At 49.9% G+C, this 18,546-nt stretch overlaps 3 protein-coding genes across 3 annotated transcripts; all 3 read left to right on the top strand.

The window, feature by feature from the left end:
* Window positions 1-409: 409 nt before the first annotated feature.
* N7473_012722 (uncharacterized protein) lies at window positions 410-2,000 on the top strand (the record flags this gene model as incomplete). The annotated part of the gene is made up of 6 exons (XM_057158661.1): window positions 410-477; window positions 528-946; window positions 997-1,362; window positions 1,420-1,460; window positions 1,517-1,848; window positions 1,913-2,000. The coding sequence occupies 6 exons, from the start codon at window positions 410-412 to the stop codon at window positions 1,998-2,000; spliced, it is 1,314 nt and encodes a 437-aa protein (XP_057002615.1).
* Window positions 2,001-10,628: 8,628 nt separating this feature from the next.
* On the top strand, window positions 10,629-12,231 carry N7473_012721 (uncharacterized protein; the record flags this gene model as incomplete). Its single annotated transcript, XM_057158660.1, has 3 exons — window positions 10,629-10,830; window positions 10,879-11,610; window positions 11,678-12,231. 3 exons carry the CDS (start codon window positions 10,629-10,631, stop codon window positions 12,229-12,231), a joined length of 1,488 nt encoding a protein of 495 aa, XP_057002614.1.
* A 1,881-nt stretch (window positions 12,232-14,112) lies between these two features.
* Window positions 14,113-18,093, top strand: N7473_012720 (uncharacterized protein; the record flags this gene model as incomplete). The annotated part of the gene is made up of 1 exon (XM_057158659.1): window positions 14,113-18,093. The coding sequence occupies one exon, from the start codon at window positions 14,113-14,115 to the stop codon at window positions 18,091-18,093; it is 3,981 nt and encodes a 1,326-aa protein (XP_057002613.1).
* Window positions 18,094-18,546: the final 453 nt, after the last annotated feature.

The raw sequence follows: 18,546 nt of genomic DNA, 5'->3' as shown, positions 1-18,546 counted from the left end.
GGAAAGAGGGAGAAGGTATGTGACGTGAGTAGGATTCTGCACTTCGGAGATAGGCCCGATCAGTGAATTGTTTAAGTGGGACGCCCCACCTCGATATCGGATTATGTTCTATACCGTTGAAAACGCATCAAAACATTGGTTCTTATTACTTGAAAGCATCTTTTTTGAAAAGCCACATATTGTTACTGACAGCTGAAGATTTGAATAGCTTCAAGCCAGCTCGACTCGGGCGCCACCGGCCGTACTTCCAACATGGGAGCCCAGAGGATTGAACCTCGGCTCGCGGGAAGGGGAGGCTGATCACTCTTTATATCGAGGTCACCAGCTTAGGAATAGAGCTTGAATAGAGAAGGGATTGTCCTTCCAGTTCTAGAAGAAGCCTTTAGTCTTAACCCGACGAGCAGCAGCCATGACAACCTCCACGTTCGACATCGATGACAAGTTCAAGTACTTGAACGGCTTCAACGGCTACCACCAGTATGCGGATTCTCTTCTAATACCATATCCAGGCGACTAATCAAGTACAGGTCTGAAGCCGCAGAGGGTGCTATCCCATCGGTTATCAATATCCCTCAAAAAGCCAAGTACGGGCTCTACACAGAACGCATCTCCGGAAGCTCTTTCACCGCGCCGAGGAAGGACTCAAAGCAGACATGGCTGTACCGACTTCTTCCATCGACATGCCATGAAGAGTTCAGTCTTCTCGGGAATCACCCATTCAATGTCAACAATGTCCTGAACTCAAAGTACCAGTACTCACCCAATCGATCTACCTGGGTCCCCGTACAGATCGCCAAAGAAGCAGACTTCCTCATCGGTCTTCAATTGATAGGAGGCGCTGGTAATCCAACCATGAAAGAAGGCCTGGCATACTATGCCTTCACAGCTGGAAAGTTAATGCCTCCCAACCAGGCATTCTATAGTGCAGATGGAGACTTTCTCCTAGGTACGCTCCTCGACCCTCTCATCGGCAACGCCCTCTCACAAGCATCATAGCTCCGCAAAAGGGTACTCTCGACATACACACGGAAATGGGCTATCTGCGAGTTCGATCTAATGAGATTTGCGTCGTTCCCCGAGGAATACGTTTCCAAGTTTCACTCCCAGCAGGTCCCGTTCGAGGCATTGCGCTCGAACTCTTCGAGGGCCATTTCGAGTTACCTGAGCTTGGGCCGATTGGTTCTACTGGGCTGGCTAATATTCGTGATTTTGAGATTCCTACTGCCAGCTTCGACAATTCGGATGTAGATACAGAGATCATCGCTAAATTCGCTGGCCAGTTGCACCGGGCTATGCATCGGGGTAGTATCTTCAATGTTGCTGGGTGGTCGGGTACATATTACCCCTTCAAGTATGATCTGGGTATGTTGACATCTGCTTCTGTCTTTTCTTTCTCGGTAACTAAGAGATGGAATCTAGGAAAATTCAACACTATCGGTTCAGTCTCATACGATCACACAGTAAGATCTCGCTGCTCATGAGAGTAAACCAAAACAAACTTTGCTAACTCGCCTAGGATCCCTCAATCTTCACAGTTCTCACTGCCCCCTCATCCGTTCCAGGTGAAGCCGTCGTTGACGTCGCCGTCTTCGGTCCTCGCTGGCTCGTCATGGAGAAAAGCTATCGTCCGCCATACTTCCATCGAAACACCATGTCGGAGTTTGCTTTCGTCATTAAAGGGGGATTTGACGTTACCCCGTTGCCTCCACAGTTGGAGGGTTTGTTCTTGTTGAGCAATACTATGTGTGCCCACGGAGCAGACCCGGAGAGCTGGAAACAAGCGACTGAAAAGGAGCTGGTGCCGGAGAAGATTCCTCCTGGCAATTTGGGAATGATGTTTGAGAGCAAGTGAGTTAATTCTTTGCGTTTGTTGTATTATTTGATTACCATTACTGACTGGTTTCACCCATAGGTATATCATTGGCTTGACTGAAACAGCGAACAAGAAGTTCGTGAAGTTGCCCGGGAACAGTGCAGAGTTTGAAAAGGCGCACATCTAAGTTATCTCGAACTAGGACATGTTTTTTGGAGTATTCGATTGGCAAATTGATAACAGATCGCAATTTAAAATCCCTTCATTTTGATTCTTTAGCTAAGCATCTATCGTTGACGCAAAATATGCCATCTAGTCTCAGGGCCTCACGCGCGTGAACGAAGTCCTCATCCATGAATATCTCAGTTGAGTGACTAGGTAGAGATACTAACAATCCCAAAAGTTAGAAAGATATATTTAAATCAAAGTCTTTATTTATTGCGATAACTCATATGAGGTTTTTCTGGTTTTCTCTCTACAGCCGTAAGAAAACGTCAATGCAGTCATGCTTCCACCCCAAGTAGGAGCCGACTTGCGCTGGCCTCGACAACCTTCACATAGATGCCCGACCAAATTTGTTTCTGAAAACTGCCAATTTCCCCTTCAAAGCAAACAAGACCCGTGTCGCCGAGCATTAAACAACAATTATTCCAAATTCTCAAATAAAATCGAAGATCAGACCTTCCAAATATTCACACTGTACTGTCGTCACTCATCAATCGTCAGGTCTCCACGATCTATCGCCCAATGTCGCTGCACCCCTGACATGAAACCAGCCCCAAATCACCCCGCTCCACCGCAGCGCTTAACCAACGGCCCTAACCCCTTCGCCAAGTTCGTCTCCATAATAAGTACCGGGCAAGCTCATCTAATTTACAAAGTACCTACATGCTACTACCGTCGCCGCGGGCGGCAATTGAAACCAGTGAAACAAGGGCAGCAGCAGCCTCACCCGTGGGTAACGGCCGGGTACGCACTAAGTGCTCCACATGGCTGGGATGGGAGACGAGAGAATCGTAATAAATTCGGTAAAATGCTATGACTATTTGTGGATATTCAGGTATTGAATCGTCAGGCTGAGCGGAGGATAGGCTGTAACTCTGATGACGGACCAGAGATGAAGTATCGTCTGTTCAATGTAGGAAATGAAGGTCTGGTAGGTAATTTACTGTGGACGCTTAACTTTACATATAAAACTGTAACCAAGACATGGTCTGGACCGGTCATCGCACAAGAAAAGGTGACAATTAAAACCAGTTCCAATATCAAGTCCAAATCCAATTCCAAAGCTAGACTATATCCCAGATTAACAATGTCTCTCTCTCTGCATCTCTCTGCCGGCCCCGGCCGAGTCCGTTTCATTTCCGGACCCTCCATCTGCAGCACGACCACTGCAGGGACCTTTGCACGCGACGAAGCCAGGGGCGGAAGGGAAGGGAGGGCAGGGCAATTCAACCTAACGCCTCGCCTCACGCTCTACCCAGCGAGGCAGAACAGTGGAGCTTAAAGGTCCACGGCAAATGCAACCATAGCACCCAGCAAAAACCCAGTTGCATACTGCGGTACTACTGTAAGTTCCTCCCTGGATCCGAATCCCTACGGCTGAAAGAATGGAAAAGGAAAAGCAAGAGAAAGAAAGGAATCGAACGCTCAAGGCAGAGCAAAGCCCCGGCGCCGCATGGAAATGATCGGCCAATCCCATCCACGGATGCGATGCAACTCCCCCAGTTTTGGGGGCGAGGGCCGGGTGATCGACGGACTAGGTGGACCGTGGACGTGGAGGCTTTATCCGGGAACCTCATGGCCAAATCATGGCTCGATGAGGGCGTGGAAGGGAAGGGGGTGTGGGGAGGGGAGATGGAAGCAGTGTACATACTACTGGTTAGTAGCTAGTACAGTAGTAGTTGTGAAATCATAGTTTCCATGTTTTTTGTGTATTTTATTTTTTCTTCTTTCGGTCGGCAGTCATGCTGTGATTCACGCGGGAACGGGGGCGTGTCCAGATTGTGGGAACTGTATTCGGCATGGGGATTCATGGATGGGGTCGTGGTTAATCCGCATGCTGAGACTATTGAGTGGGCCAGCAAGGAGGATGTATTTTGATAATGGGATGATTAAAAGTACTTCTGTGCGTCACGCTTATATGGAGTGGATCAAGGAATGAAGACAGGAGGGTGCTGTTTGCTCTAAGGGATCTTTGGCGCTATTTGCATAACCAACTCTATCCAAGTGCCTTTTACAGCATAGTTAGATCGAATAATTAGGTCATATTAGGTCATCGAGGAATTGAACATGTGGATCATGAGCATGGACAGTACTGTGCTCAAAAAAAGAAAAATAAAAGTGGACCGTGAGAAGCCATGCCATCCCTTCCAGGCTGAGGAAACATGGCAAACTTCCCTAACGCTCCATCAAGACGACACAGAGTCGCAACGAGAATTCCTATCGAATCACTAGCCAAAGTGACAAACATTAAGCTCAAAATAACTACAGTGCTGTGATCCGTCAGCGGCAAATAGGGTGGATACCCCAGGAATGGAAGACTGCTACCGTCTCCATGAAAGAATGGCCAAGTACGTACGCGTGTTCGGGTTGAGTGGCGATTCCCAAGCCAGAGACATTCTGCAAGGCTACAGCGCCATGTGGCAATGCTCAGCCGGGATATGATAGGCGTTGAGATGGCTGACTTGTGGACGCTAGTAGGAGCGATCTGTATACTGGTGGAGAGACTAGTTAGAGAGGAGGTTGAGATTCAGCCGAAGCTGAAACGAAACACGATGTGGCGGTGCCCCCGCGACAACGTCGACTATCCGGTACTGATCTCTCGTATGTCTCGTACTTGTTTGTTACATATGCATGTATTCTTGCTGCCTACCCGTTGCAGCGTAACGTAATTATCTGTCCAACTACGGAGTAATGCCCATGTAGTGCTGTTTTTAGAGTCGACATGCACCACCCCTTGGTACCGGTGGAGTTTGTTGGGATGGGGATGGATCGACTCGACTCGACTTCCGTAGGGGCAAACCGAACCGAAGCCCCCAGGCAACAAGGTGACAAGAGCCGAGATCAAATTGACACATCCACTTCGGTAGCTAGCCACGATAGAGTAGTAAAGTTTGCTTTGACAAAAACAGGTCGAGGATAGCGAGCAAGGCTGGTTCGGAGGAGTTCGTTGACCCGTGGCTTGGGGGGTGGCTGCCGCCCGGGGTCCAGCCGAACCTGAACCATTGAACTATCGAAAGGATAACTACCGTATTATTATTGTATATACTAGGCTAGTCGAACCAGCAATTCCACCCGGTAAACGATTCACTGTCGACATGTCTAACTAGGGCTATCGCCTTTTTCTTCCGAGTTTAGCGCATCGGTTGCTCGGGCAGCAAACCCTATGTATGTATGCACAGTCAGATCCTCAAGATGGCCCCGATCAGATCATTGACCCCGGGCTACACTTCGGAGAGAGCTCTGGAAAGCTACGGGAATAAGCTCTCCTACCGCGCCAAGAGAGTTTCGAGTCGTACAAACGACTAGAAGACTCCGAGATTAGGCAGGAACAGTAATCAGTCTCTGAAACTACAGCTAGCTACTGTAACAAGATAGCCGCGCGCGGACCGAGCGCACAGAAACCGCCATACTATCCTGCGCCTAGCCTTGGTCAACTGGTCAACGAAGCATCGAATCGAGGAACAAACCAGTGCTAACTGGCCCGCAGCGCGGGTGGATGCATGTTCCGGTCCAGTCCGGATCGCGATCGAAGACCGTTCAAGCTCCAAGCTTTACGCTCCAGCGCGTGAGCTTGACTGGATCTAGGAGTACAGTAGTTGGGTGGGGGAGGAATAACAAACTAACGAGTTGGCTATCTACAGTACCGCACGGAGTACGGAGTATATACGGTCTGTACGGAGTACTGTACTTTCTAACCACCCCACGCGGACCGGGCGTGGTGTCACCCTTGGCGACCGGCGATTTTAGTTGTGAAAGGGTGGTCGCAGCCAGTGTCCGTGTCCGGGGTTGCACAAACGGATTGGAAGACGGGGGTACAGTCGGAGTGGGTAAGATGAGCCATACTCGGCGGTTATGGGCTAGGAGGTTAATAGTGGCTGGCCACAGGTAGAGTCGTTGTTTGGTCAGGGTTGGTCGGGGTTGGTCGGGGAGAAGGAGGATGGAAGATGAGGAAGGGGCCGAGTATACATGTCAGAAACCTGCAGGCACGCTGTTCGAGACTGGTTGTGTTGAGTACTGGTCAAGTAACTGATTCATAGCTGCGATTATTAAATACACCCATAGAGTCAAGTTAGTTCACACTTGCAAGTTCATCATGCTTTATAGTGTATAGTGACATTTATTCAAGAGGAGAGATAGTAGGTCAAACTAGGCACCACAATTGAGACTGATACCCTGCAGAGTCGTCTTTAGTGGGAAAGCGATCATTTGCCATGTGTGGGACGGAGAGTACATTTGCTGTGAAGAAGCGTGGCTGTGGGTTGGAGAGGTTGTACAGGGGGGAGTAATGTACTCCGTACAAATCCTAGACCTGGTTGACCTTGTCTAGCCCAGGCCTTGAATGTAGATGCATGTACTCGATACTCGGCCCGGCCAGACCTGCAGCCGTGCAGTCGAGGTACTAGGAACCATCCCTGCCGACCGACATACAGTGGAAAAGGCGGGTTTACGCCGATGAACAAGCCAATACAGTATGCAATAATGGATTTCCTGGAGTATGTATCAGCAGTACCCAGTACATAGAAACCAGCTTCAGCTTCGCTCTGTCTCCTCTCTTCGAGGCGAAGATCACTAATGCAGTCAGGGTATGCAACTAGTAATCCCTGTCGACCCGGTCGGTCTGCCATGTGTCCAACGTCGATGGTGATTAGCGTGTTGCCTGCAGCCGCTATTCTTCTTTCATTCTTCTCCTCTCCTCCCCGGTCGCAATGTGCAAAATGGAGTTTGACAGCGCCTCCCCCCCTCCTCTTCGACTGGTACCCTGGGTAACCTAAACCCACGCCCGTGATGGGTCAAGTGGAGCGGAAGTGCTTTTAGTTGAGTTATGTACATACAGTATTTCAAAATCAGTAACTGAGTTAATAATTACTACCCTCTCCTCTCCTTCTTTAGGTCTTCGTCATACACAACATCGCTCGTCACTACTTTACATACTATGATGAGTTTCTGAGGAAAGGGCTGCAAGGAGACCACCCCTTGAGGGCGATCTTTTCGCCACGTGAAGGGGGGAAATGATGGAAGAGAGGAGAAGCCACACACCCTCTTTTTTGAGGCGATGGTATCATGATGGGGGGAGAACAAACCATTGTAGAGTACTCGGTAGATGCTGGTAGACCCATAAACTCACTCACTCTCCACCTTGAGCTTAATTATGAGTCAAATACATCTGGGCAGCATACATACATACATACATACATACATACATACATACATAGATAGTAGTTAATGGGTATGACTGTCCTCCACATATTGAATAATAGTATACCCATCAATTGATCATTGTAGTTGCACATATTTTGTGATAGAGGACAGACCATGGCTCGCGGGTTGCACCATGGTCACCCACGTTGTAGTAACATGACGTGAAGACTTTTGGTCATGATGTAATCAGAAGACGAGACCGTACTATTGTGATGAGACTTGAGGAGACTTGAGGGTTATGATTATGCAAATAATGCTAATCATTGCAGATCATCTCAGAGCTCAGCGAAGGGAGTGTATCCTAAGTGAAGGCGAAAGGGCAGACAGATAGTAGTACATAGTACAGTACTATAGTGGGAGTAGTGACGGGCAACTGCGAGAAAGCAACGTGCGCTTCTCCTTGCATTACCCAGGGATTCGGAAGGGTACCCCCTCTCTCTCCAAATGCCGGCATTTGACAAAATGATTCAACCGCCACGGGGGGAATCGGAGAATGTACCCGTGCCAGTTTGCAAGAAGTCGTGGTGGGAAATGGAATTTATGTATAAACCGCAGACAGTTTATTATCTATGGCTACTCCGTACAGTATATACACTGATTATGAAATAAGTCAAATCTTTCAAAGCCCTTAGCGTCCTTCAAAAACCCCCTTGAAACTGTATTTTACTTGGTTTAGGCTTTTTGCCAGAGGGGGGGCTTGGGCTTCTTCTGGCAGATCTTTATGGTTTTATGGTTTCGCTGCCATGCGAGGATGGGAGACCGCGCGGATCCACTTCCCGCCGAGTTGTGATCCATCCTGTTCCCGTCGGGCTGGTAGCGATGGTGGAAAATGAGTAGCGCGAGCTAGTCTATACCAGAAATTGGGAGGGGGTTATGTATTTAGCCCAGATTTACAGATAGTGAAATAGAGAGAGACGAGGATAATAGTCGGGTTTTGATTTTCCTGCTTTTCTGCAGAGTCGGGATCGGACAGAACGGAGTACGGCGAGGGTGTGATTATAGTTTGATCTCCACCGGGCACCGTTCTTCGGGTGACCACGCCCGGGGCGCGCGGAAATTGGGTGGTTCGTTTTGGAACCTGGATGTGTCGAATTGTGAAGGAAGGGGGAGGCAAGTGGGAGAGTAGGAATCATAATGATTTCAGTGATTTTGATCAGAGCCTAATAGACAACAGTTAGTTATAGTTAACTTAAAGGGAAAACCTCTGACTAAATATGATCGGGGCGATCATCCATGTTCATCACGATCACGATCATGATCCATAATTCTAGATCTTGATTAAACCAACAAATTATGAAAAGAGACGAGTAGCATAAAGTCATTAATCGTACTTAGTACAGTATGGAAAATAAGAATAAAATAGAAATAATAATAAGCTTCGAGTACTGAAAATCCTAGGGAATAAAAATCCTAAATAATTTTGCAGATGTAACTCTGAGAGAATTCAACCTCCCTTGCGTTGCCCCAGAAAGGGTCAGCCTCGTGGCACACAGGTGGAGGGGGTGTTGCGCGCAGTAGCGCACATCCAAGGCTTGGCACATGCACAATCGTATCGTTAGGGTATTGGTATTGTTAGAAATGGGCTGGGTATTGTACGTAACTGCAGTACTGCTGGACTAACTACAGTAGTACTGTACTCCGTTGCGATGAACAACCTTATTAATATTCACCAAGCTCTGATGCATATACCCGAAGGAGCTTGTAGTAATATCGATCATTTCATATCTTGGTCATATTCCCCAGTTAACTCCTAGAGGACACAATTTTTTTGTCGGGCCTTCCTGGTTGACGCGGACGGGACCCTCGGAGACCGGAGGTTGCGAGAGGGACGGTCGATCCTGTCCGCAGACGCGGCAGACAAAGCCAAGGATGGGATCTGTCCAGTAGGCACCGGGCAAAGAAGCAAATACAGTTACAAAAAAGAAAAATGAGGACCGGGGGGAAATGGGCCATAACCTGACGAGAATGAGGGTGACTAAAACTGGCTAGCAAGATCAGATCATACATGTATAATCCAGTCTTCAGTCTCACATAGTTTAGTAGCTAGGCAGCTAGTCTGGCTCACAAGAGTAACTACAGTATCTGGCTGGTTAGCTGGTTAGCACCTTAATTCTGGTGGATTCTTCTTCTGACCGGGGGCCAAAAAGAAGCCTTAATTCGAGCCTTGGGTAGCCTAAGATGGCCAATAGCCCCTCTTCAGGTACTTATAGCTTATACATATCAAGCATGGACAGCCAGTTCAGAATAATGATCAAACTTTCTGACACTACTCTCATCGAACTTCTCTGCCTCTCAATTGTTGGCCCACTTTTTCTGCTCTGTCTACTGATCACTTTCTTATACGAGATCCTCTCTGATCCTCTGATCCTTCCTCTTCCACTCTATCCACCCAACCGTTGCAGTTTCCGCCTGGGTCAGTTCACCCGGACGTGTTGCCCTAAAGAGTGGTCCTCCCATCCTCTGTGCCACGTTCCGAAGTGCACTACCCACTGGGAAGCTTGATGCTCCCTTGTGGGTGGGTTTAGCCTCGTTTCAGCCGGGTCCTGTATTATTCACGTGGGTATTTCCAGTACCGGTATTGATCTTTGATACATGACTTTTCTTTCCCCGGCCTAAGAGTCAATAATTCCAAAAAGAACAGCGAAGAAAAAATCAAAAAAGAAAAAAAATAAGTAGAGAGAAAAAGAAAAAAAGAAAGCTGGGACTCGAACCTGCCAAAATCTCGGACTCTGATCGGTGCAATACATTTTAGCGTGAGATCGTCTTCTTTCCTCCTCTTTCCCGGTCTGTCCATTTTCTCCCCCTCTCAAGGCAAAGCGAAGTCTGTTTCTTGTGTCTCCCCCCCCAATTCAATCCCAATCACGGGCCAACCCATTAACCACACCCGATCACCACTACCACTACTTACTACCACCACCACGCCAACTCTGTTTCTCTCTCTTACTCTCCAGCCTTTTCTCGATCGGCCCTTCTTGAGCTTCCGGCCCCTCTCCAAAAAGTCATTCTGCAGAATCTCCTTCCCACTTCCCCCCCCTCTCCACTTTTGCTTTCGACCCCATTCCCTACTACGGTTTCCTCCTGCGCTTTCTCGGTTCTGCAGAGTCCAGAGGAATTGGCACCCGTTCTACTGGGTCCCTGACAGCGGTCTTCGAAACCCTCATTATTCTCTGCACGGTCGTTACCACTCGCATTGAACTACGCCTGCGATCTGTACCCAATTGGACCCGCTTACACCTCGATTGGAGAATATGCGATAGCCTGGACCCCGTCTATATTCCTCGACTCACTTTTGGACATCAAACCTCTCCCACCCGCCTCTGTTCCCTCGGATATACCTTCGTTAAGAATTTCCTCCCGTTGAACACGTTGGAGCTCCTATATACACTTCACCATGGACTCTGTCGCCCATCGGCCATGGGAGCCTGTCTCCTCGGGCCCTCAAACACCCGCCGCCTCGAATCAAAAGTTACCCTCGATTTCAACGTTAACCGCGAGTATGGGCAACGTCAACCCGTCCGAGAAATCCCCCGGCAACTCCTCCTTAAACACGATTGAACGAGACTCGGGGAATTGGTCAATGCCGCAAAGCACAAGTAGGACTCCCCCTGGGGTGGATTGGGCGCGGCATGCTGACCCTTCAGGATCCTCAACCTACTCAACCACGACCAATGGGACCGGCAACAACTATCCCTCCCTCACGTTCCTGACCTCGACCTCCCAACCCTCACCGAACCGCGGCCATCCCGCGCCAGACCGGTCGCCGTACCCGCATGATCAATCGACGACGCCTTCCTCGGCCGGCGCGCAACAACCCTCGCCCAGCTTCAACACCTCCCTACCGAACCCGGCGCTCCCTTCGATTAACCAGAACTATGATGCACCTTCGCAACGAGGCAGTGTGGTCGAGGTACCAGAGTCGCGGCGGAGTAGCGTGGATAGCCGTGTGAACCAAGGCATCAGCTCGTTGCAAATCAACCCGGCCTCGCCGTACCACAGCACAAACGCGTCGCAGTCCTCGATCGTTTCAAATCTACAACGGGAACGAGGAATCTCAAATGATATGAACTCATACCGGGGGCCGCGGTACTCGGCGGGCAGCCAGCCTTTGTCTCCCTTGGGGCCTCGACCGGGCGAGCACCGATCGTTTGCGGCCGGGAGGACGGCGCCTGCGATCTCGTCTAACCCTCGATCGGAGATTTACAACGCCGAGGCACCCACGGCGGGTATGGCCTATGCTTTCCCAGATCCCGACGTGGCTCGATCGAGCTCCATCTCATCCACTGAGAAGTCCAACCCGCCGTTCTCCCGGAAAGGGAGTACGGCAGAGTCTCTCAGTAGCATGTACTCCGAGCGCATGCCGCGAGGACAACACGGTAAGTCGATATATCTCGCGATGAAGCGACCGGGGTCTATCGAAGCATGGTTCCTAACTTGACTCAGAACTACCCCCGAATGTACACCACCACTCCTTGCAACACAAACAGGTTCGCGATCTAATTGGGGAATCCGAGTCGGGCTCCGGCAACACCCCGTATAGTCGAACACCCGAGCTGCGCGTCACACACAAACTTGCCGAGCGCAAACGTCGCAGTGAAATGAAGGATTGCTTCGAGTCTCTTCGCAACCGCCTCCCCCAAACCCAGAACAACAAGTCCAGCAAGTGGGAGACACTCAGCCGGGCCATTGAATATATCACCTCGCTCGAGAAAAACCTCGCCCAGGCGCGCCATGAGAATTCCTTGATGCGCGCCGAGATAGAGGAAATGCGCGCTCAGTTCTCCCAACAACAGGGCCACGGCCCATCGCGACCAGCCTCGATATTCGAACACCACCCGATGGCGACAACCCCGACGAACGGACAGCCGCCAGGCCCGGCGTTTGGAGGGTTCGGGAATGGGCCTATGGCCCAGGATCAACCACGGACGCTACCGCCGCTCATGAATGGATCCTCGGCTCCGATGCAGGGCATTCAGTATACTGATGAGCGGCGGTAGAGTTGAATGGGACTGGGGAGTAAATGCGGGGTTGCATTTAATCCTCAACCTACCGATTTACCATGGGCTCCATGGATGAGAAATGACTAGTCATGCTGCGAGACGCACCTCAACCACGACTCCTTTTATCACATTTGCCATTCAAGATATCCTCATTTTTAGACATGGAACCTGGACAGGAGTCCTCGAGGACACCCCAGGTTTCCTTTTCGTTGGCCTTTGCCTGGCCTGTCTCTTTTTTCTCTTCTCCATTGTCTCTTGGGTGTGGCCTTTTCCTTTCCAGTCCGAACTGAACTTTGATTCGGACGTCGACTTCTGCTCTGCTTTTTTATTTTCTTTGTGTATTGATCGATCATACCCGCAATCACTCCATTGCTTTTCCTATCTCCACCTCAAACCCATTTTCCTTTCTTGAATGTTTTCTTTTTTCTTCTTTTTTCTTGACTGTTCTGCTCTGCTCTGTTTGGCGGTTCTGATATTATACCGCTCTAGCATCATCGGTATACATGCATGTGTTGGACATGATCAGGGAGGCGGGGGGTTGGTCGGTTGTTTTGGTTGGTCACTGGGAATCGGGTTATAGGCATCTGGGAACGAAGGTGTGTTTTGTGTTAGTCTTGTTCTTTTTCTCTTTTTTTTTTGTTGTTCCTCTCCCCTGTCTCTTGTCTGTCCAACTCGATCGTGAGTGTGTACCAAATATCCAAAATCGTGCCATGGCACGCCATTTGATATCCTTCAAACTCGAAAACTCCCTCCTCCCTTGAACTTCCAAAGATGCCAGCCAGCATCCTAGTAGATACATTTTAATCTCCGATTTCCCACTGTAGATCCAAACACTAATCTAATTATACCCTACTAAGTTCAACTTCTTCAGGCTAAAAAAAGCCCCGAGAGAAGTACATACAGTAGTCTTGTAGTTCTATTTTCAGTTCCGCCGTGCTGATTGGTCCTTCTAAGCGCCCATCCAACCACCAGCGCGTGCCGCCCGGTCCAAGACTGACTTGGACCACACCCCAATTACCTCGTCTCACGCCCGGATCTTCAAGGAGCCAATTAGGGCGCTAGAAGGGCAGACTACTGCAGGAGGTGTGTCTGGGATTTGTGCAGAAATGGAGCTTGGAGTGGGTTTGATTGGGTGGGTGACGGGATGATGTGCAGGTTTTGGGGAGGTGAAGGATGTACTAGGAGTAACTAGGAATAACGAACTAGGGAATTGTTTGGGCTTTGAGCTCGTCCAGTGGCGTGGGGGAAGATCCATTTGATTGTTTGAAATGAAAAGGCCATGGGCTAGATCTTATTCTTGGGGCTGGGTTTTTATTTTTATTTTTATTTGGACTTTGACTTTGTTTCTTTTGATGTGTCTGGTCGCGCACTCTTTATTTTCGAGCTTGACTTTGACTCGTTTGTACTTTTCTCATCTACTTTTCTTCGTTGTGTTTTGAGCTCGAGGACGCGCACGCTGCACTGGTACGATTAGGGTACGGTCTTTCCTTGGGTAGTGATTGTTGCTTTGTTTGGACTTGACATTTGGATGGCTATCGTCTTTGTTTGATCTTGTCATTCATTGCAATTCACCCCCGGAGTCCGTTTCATGATTGCATTGTTTCGGGTGTTGCCTGCGTATTAATAGAAGGTGCTGGATCTGGTCTTTGTTATCTTGTCTCTGCCTGGAGACAGACGTGTTGCGCATTTCTGCACCATCTTGCATCTGCAAACATCTATTCTGCCATCTCTCTTTTTGCTGCATTTGTTGAACTCATACAAGGTATGTTACGGGATCGCACGCGAGAACTGACATTCCCCTGTGCATAATTCGACTCTAACACCTTTCCTTTCAGCTTTGCATACGGTCCTTCGATCATCGCATACTTCACCACCAAAATGCCTTCTCGACGACATCAACAGCCCCAGTTGCAGGTTCCCGTCCTCCCAACATTCCCCCTCTCATCACCCATCAGCGAGGAAATCTCGAGTCCGTCGTGTTCATCTGCAGAGGATAGGGATTTGGAGCGCAACAGACCATTTGACTTCCTAGTCAAAGCGACGAAACACAAGATCGAATTGAAATCGGGAAAAGATGGGAATGGGAATGGGAATGGGAACCGCTCGCCTAACTTGTCTCAGCGAGACCATCACAAAAGACACAGTATTCGGGGTATCACGAAGAAACGGAAGAATGTCGCCAAACCCGTGGGATTGAATCTGGTTACGGATTTTTCACTCGCGGCGCCGCCGAAGAAACAGGTCGATAATGGAGGACCCGCGCCATTCGTTGATTTGAATGATCTCAAGCTGTTGTCAAAGGACCGGGCGAAGGAACGGTCTGGACAGACGAAGGGCTTGACGAGTACGAATGATGATGAGATCTTCGAGATCACGAACTTTACGAATATCCCGAATATCTCCAGAAAGAGAGCTTCGTTTCACCAGCTTCCCGAGGAGACTAGCCGGATACAAAGCGAAACTGGAAACCCGTTTCTGGACCCGAAGGTTGTTGAGAATCCCTTCAGCGATAGATTCGATCATGGCTTGTCCCCTTCCGATCGACATGTCATGATCGGTCTATCAGTGCCTCGTAACGAGTCCTTGCATCATACGAGGGAAATTGATAGCGCGGGGACACCACTCACCCCTTCGATTATTGTTACTCCCGCTCGTGAGGATGCGCCTTGGTCGACGTCAAGTCCGGAGGGTCTACGCCCTCGTGCAACATCCAGTATCTATTCTCAACCCACGCCTCGCCTTTGGCAGAATGGCCCTGATATCCCTCCGGTACCGGCCATACCGGCCGAGCACTCGAGAAAAGCGGCCGAGTCGGATTTTCTGGGCGCCCATTTCGCGGCTATGACTCGTAAACACAGGTCCATGTCTGCGGAGACTATCATTGAGGACGACATTCCGGACCGGACGCATGTGCATGAACCTCTGGAGGATAACGACCAAGCTCCCCTGACCAGACTCAGTGTTAACACCCAGGCCCTCAGACCTGAATCCCAGGGTTGGTGGACGTATTTGCTTTCTCCGCTGCTCGGAAAAAAGTCACCTCTCAGTCCATCGTTTCCTCGGAGTACTGCTCCCATTACGTCAAGTACAAAGGAACCACGCAAGCTCGAATGGTGGGAGAAAGAAGTCTCTTGTTTTTCTCCAGAAACACCAGAGTCGGCCGTGAAGAGCTCATGGCAAGAAGATAAGAAGAGTCTCGAGCAGTCTCGTTCTCTTGGAGGCAATGAGGAGCCGGACTCCTCTTCAGCCAAACGGCAGACCACTACGTCGATGATATTCGGTGGACGAGCTATCCAGGGCGAAGCGGCGGAGTACTATCAGGCTTGTGCACATGAACTATTCAGCAAAACGGAAACGCCCTATTTCGAATGTCATAATCATATCTGCTCGATTACGCCGGCGGCTGTTGTTGCGGCGATTTATGCTGCGCAATTCAAGGCTGATGAAGGGGAGACTCGAGATCGGGGTTTGATATTTGCTGAAGCTCAGGCACATGAGACGAGTCGCAGTTTGCCTCAACACTCTGGTGGGAATAAGGGTCTTTTGATTGATATTGACTCGCCTACGGAAGATGGGTCAAAGGGTCTCGGGGATTCAAAAGAGATTGATTCACCTGCGTCGACTGCTTCCTCGGATTCTTGGTCCTCGAGTATCACCGACGAGGATGAGGTTGACCATGGGAAAGCCCTGCCTGGACCACCACAGGGTGTGACTAGAGGAGTCGTCCCTGATGTCCCATCTGAGCAACCTATCCACCCTCCCCCTGCTGCGGTGCCAGTTCATGAGCCCGTCCCAGCACCCACAGCTTTCATGCCTGAACCACCTCCACCCGGTCCAATTCCAGTAGCTCCTGCAGTTATGCCCGAGCCCCCATCACTGGTACAACCGCCACCTCCCCAGATCATCAACACAATTTCACCGCCGGTAAATAACATTCACTACATGCCTCAACCTGTCGCAATGCCTCCGGAATCTGCTCCGGTAGAAAGGGCAGCTCCTCAGTATGCTCCTATGTTTCCTCCCGTGAACGAGCCCCCGCCTCCAGTCCCAATGCCTCGAGAGCAGTCTCGAGGGTTGAGCGAGTGGCCATTCGTGCCTCCTGCAGCGCATACCCCAATGCATGAGGAGTCAACCAGGGCTGCCCCAGTCCCTGTTCCTGTAGGAGGACTACCAAAGTCCGAGTTGCAGCAGGAAAATCATGTACCACCACCGATTCCAAACCACAATGAGCCAATATCACCTGCATTTCAACGTGCTGCTGCAGGGGGCCCGGGTGCCATTCCAATGAGCTCGATGAACGAAGTACAAGCTCCGGCTCCGGCATACACTCAAAATCCTCGGGATGAAGCAGCTCTACCCCCACGCTATGCCCTTCATCCCGCCCCCGGGGCCGCCATCATGAACTCCACCGGCGATGCAGGGCCGGGAGAAGCTCGACGTCAGCGACTAGAACGGGAAGACGCAATTGGCAGAAAGATTGGCGGGTTCTGGCGCGGGCGAGCCTGCTTCCCCAAGAAAGGTTGCTTTGGGCGTCCAGGACGCGAAGGTCGAACGAAACGCCGCTGGTACTTTTGTATCTGCATGTTCTTCCTGATCATTGTGGTTCTAGCCATCGTACTAGCACTCACATTGACCAGAAAGGGCGACACAACCCAAGTGCAGTCAAATTGGCTCAATCTAACGGGTTACCCACCCATGCCAACGGGTATCTCCACTGTCGCCGGTGCAGAGCCTCAGGTCCAAAAATCCACCTGTATCAAGCCCTCATCACTATGGAGCTGTGCTCTTCCCAAGGGCCAACAATCCGATAACCAGCCCTACGCCGCGAACGAACCTAACTTCCGACTCGAAATCCGTTTCCGCAATGGAACATACAATCACAGCACAGTTCCGCTCTCAAGCAAAACCCGTCGAGATGCGAATTCCTGGGATCCATCACCGTCACCACCCAGCCTCGCAGACCAAACTTTCCTAGGAAATACAACAGATGGGAACTCCCTCCCCTACGCCGGCGAGGAAACACCCTTCTACATGACCCTCCTCTCTCCACTAAAAATCACATCCACATCAAACACCAACTCCCTCTCCCGCCGCTCCGCAACAAACGACACAACAACCTTCCCAAACCTAACAGCCGTCATCCCAGCTCCAGCCGAGAACTCAGACGGCACAGCCGCAGCCGCAACTCTATACCCACTCCCAGAATCCCAACCCGTCCGCCTATACAACCGCGGCCAAGACAACGAACACTACGGATTTTACACATACTTCGACAAATCAATCTTTCTCGCCTCCCGCGCTCCCTTAAACGGCTCCGCAACCGATTTATCCCCCCTAGACACGAACGGTGGCTCAACCGAATCCGACGCCGTCGTCCGCTGCACATGGTCCCAGTCCCGCTTCCTAGTACAAATCTGGACTCAACCGTCTAAAATGGGCTACAATCTACTCAAAAACGGTTCGAATAGCTCAACCACAGCTACATCTACGAGTGCCGCGGCAACGCCTACCTTATCGTCAACATCATCCTCCTCGGCAAGTGATTTCACTCGGCCCGGCTCATTCCCGTATCCGATTAGTATCACGGTTGATCGGCACGGTGGGGCGGAGAAGAAAAAATTGCTGTACTGTTATGGTATTGAGAGTGATCAGCATTATAATATTACGGATCGGAAGTTGCAGCTTGAGGATCGGGGGTTTGGGGGGACGCTTGTTAATCCTGCGTCGGGCATTTTTGATGATTTGGATGGGGATTCGAGTTCGGGGTCGAGTTCGAATTCGACAACTGGGTATGGGGGTGTTGATGGGGGTAGTGGGGGGTGTGAGTGTCTTTGGTCGAATTGGGTTAAGAAGTCTTGATCTTGAGGTTTTGGGCTTCGTGGTGGAGTGGAGTGGCTATCATTGCGGTGGTCAATTTTGTTTTTGGACTTTGCTTTTGCATTTAGATTTGCTTTTCATTGCTGGTGTTATTTTTGTATTGCATCGAGGAGTTTGGATGGTTGGTAATAATGACTTTCTTTTGTTTGTTTTGATAGAGAAAATCGATTTTTTGCATCTTACTTGATTTTTTTCTTGTACGCTGCGCATATTAAGCGACCTTCAAATGATATGCGAAACTGAGTAGGGTCTTCAAGTGAACCAGGTAACAAGGCAATCAGTCGTAAAACTCAGCCATCTTGAACCCATAAGTTTATGTTGGCTTCGCAGGTTTTAAATTTCGTTAAAGTATGGCGGAAAAAGCGGAGAAGTAGGATTGCCATAGGCTGTCTGTCATTGTAAGAGTGATCTACAATTCCTTTCTGTCTGAGGGCG

This window comes from Penicillium subrubescens (genome assembly GCF_028828155.1).
Source record: "Penicillium subrubescens strain IBT 31985 chromosome Unknown utg000011l_segment0_segment0, whole genome shotgun sequence".
Taxonomy (NCBI): domain Eukaryota; kingdom Fungi; phylum Ascomycota; class Eurotiomycetes; order Eurotiales; family Aspergillaceae; genus Penicillium; species Penicillium subrubescens.
Note: the sequence above shows the minus strand (reverse complement) of the source record. Positions and strands in the feature narration are given on the sequence as shown.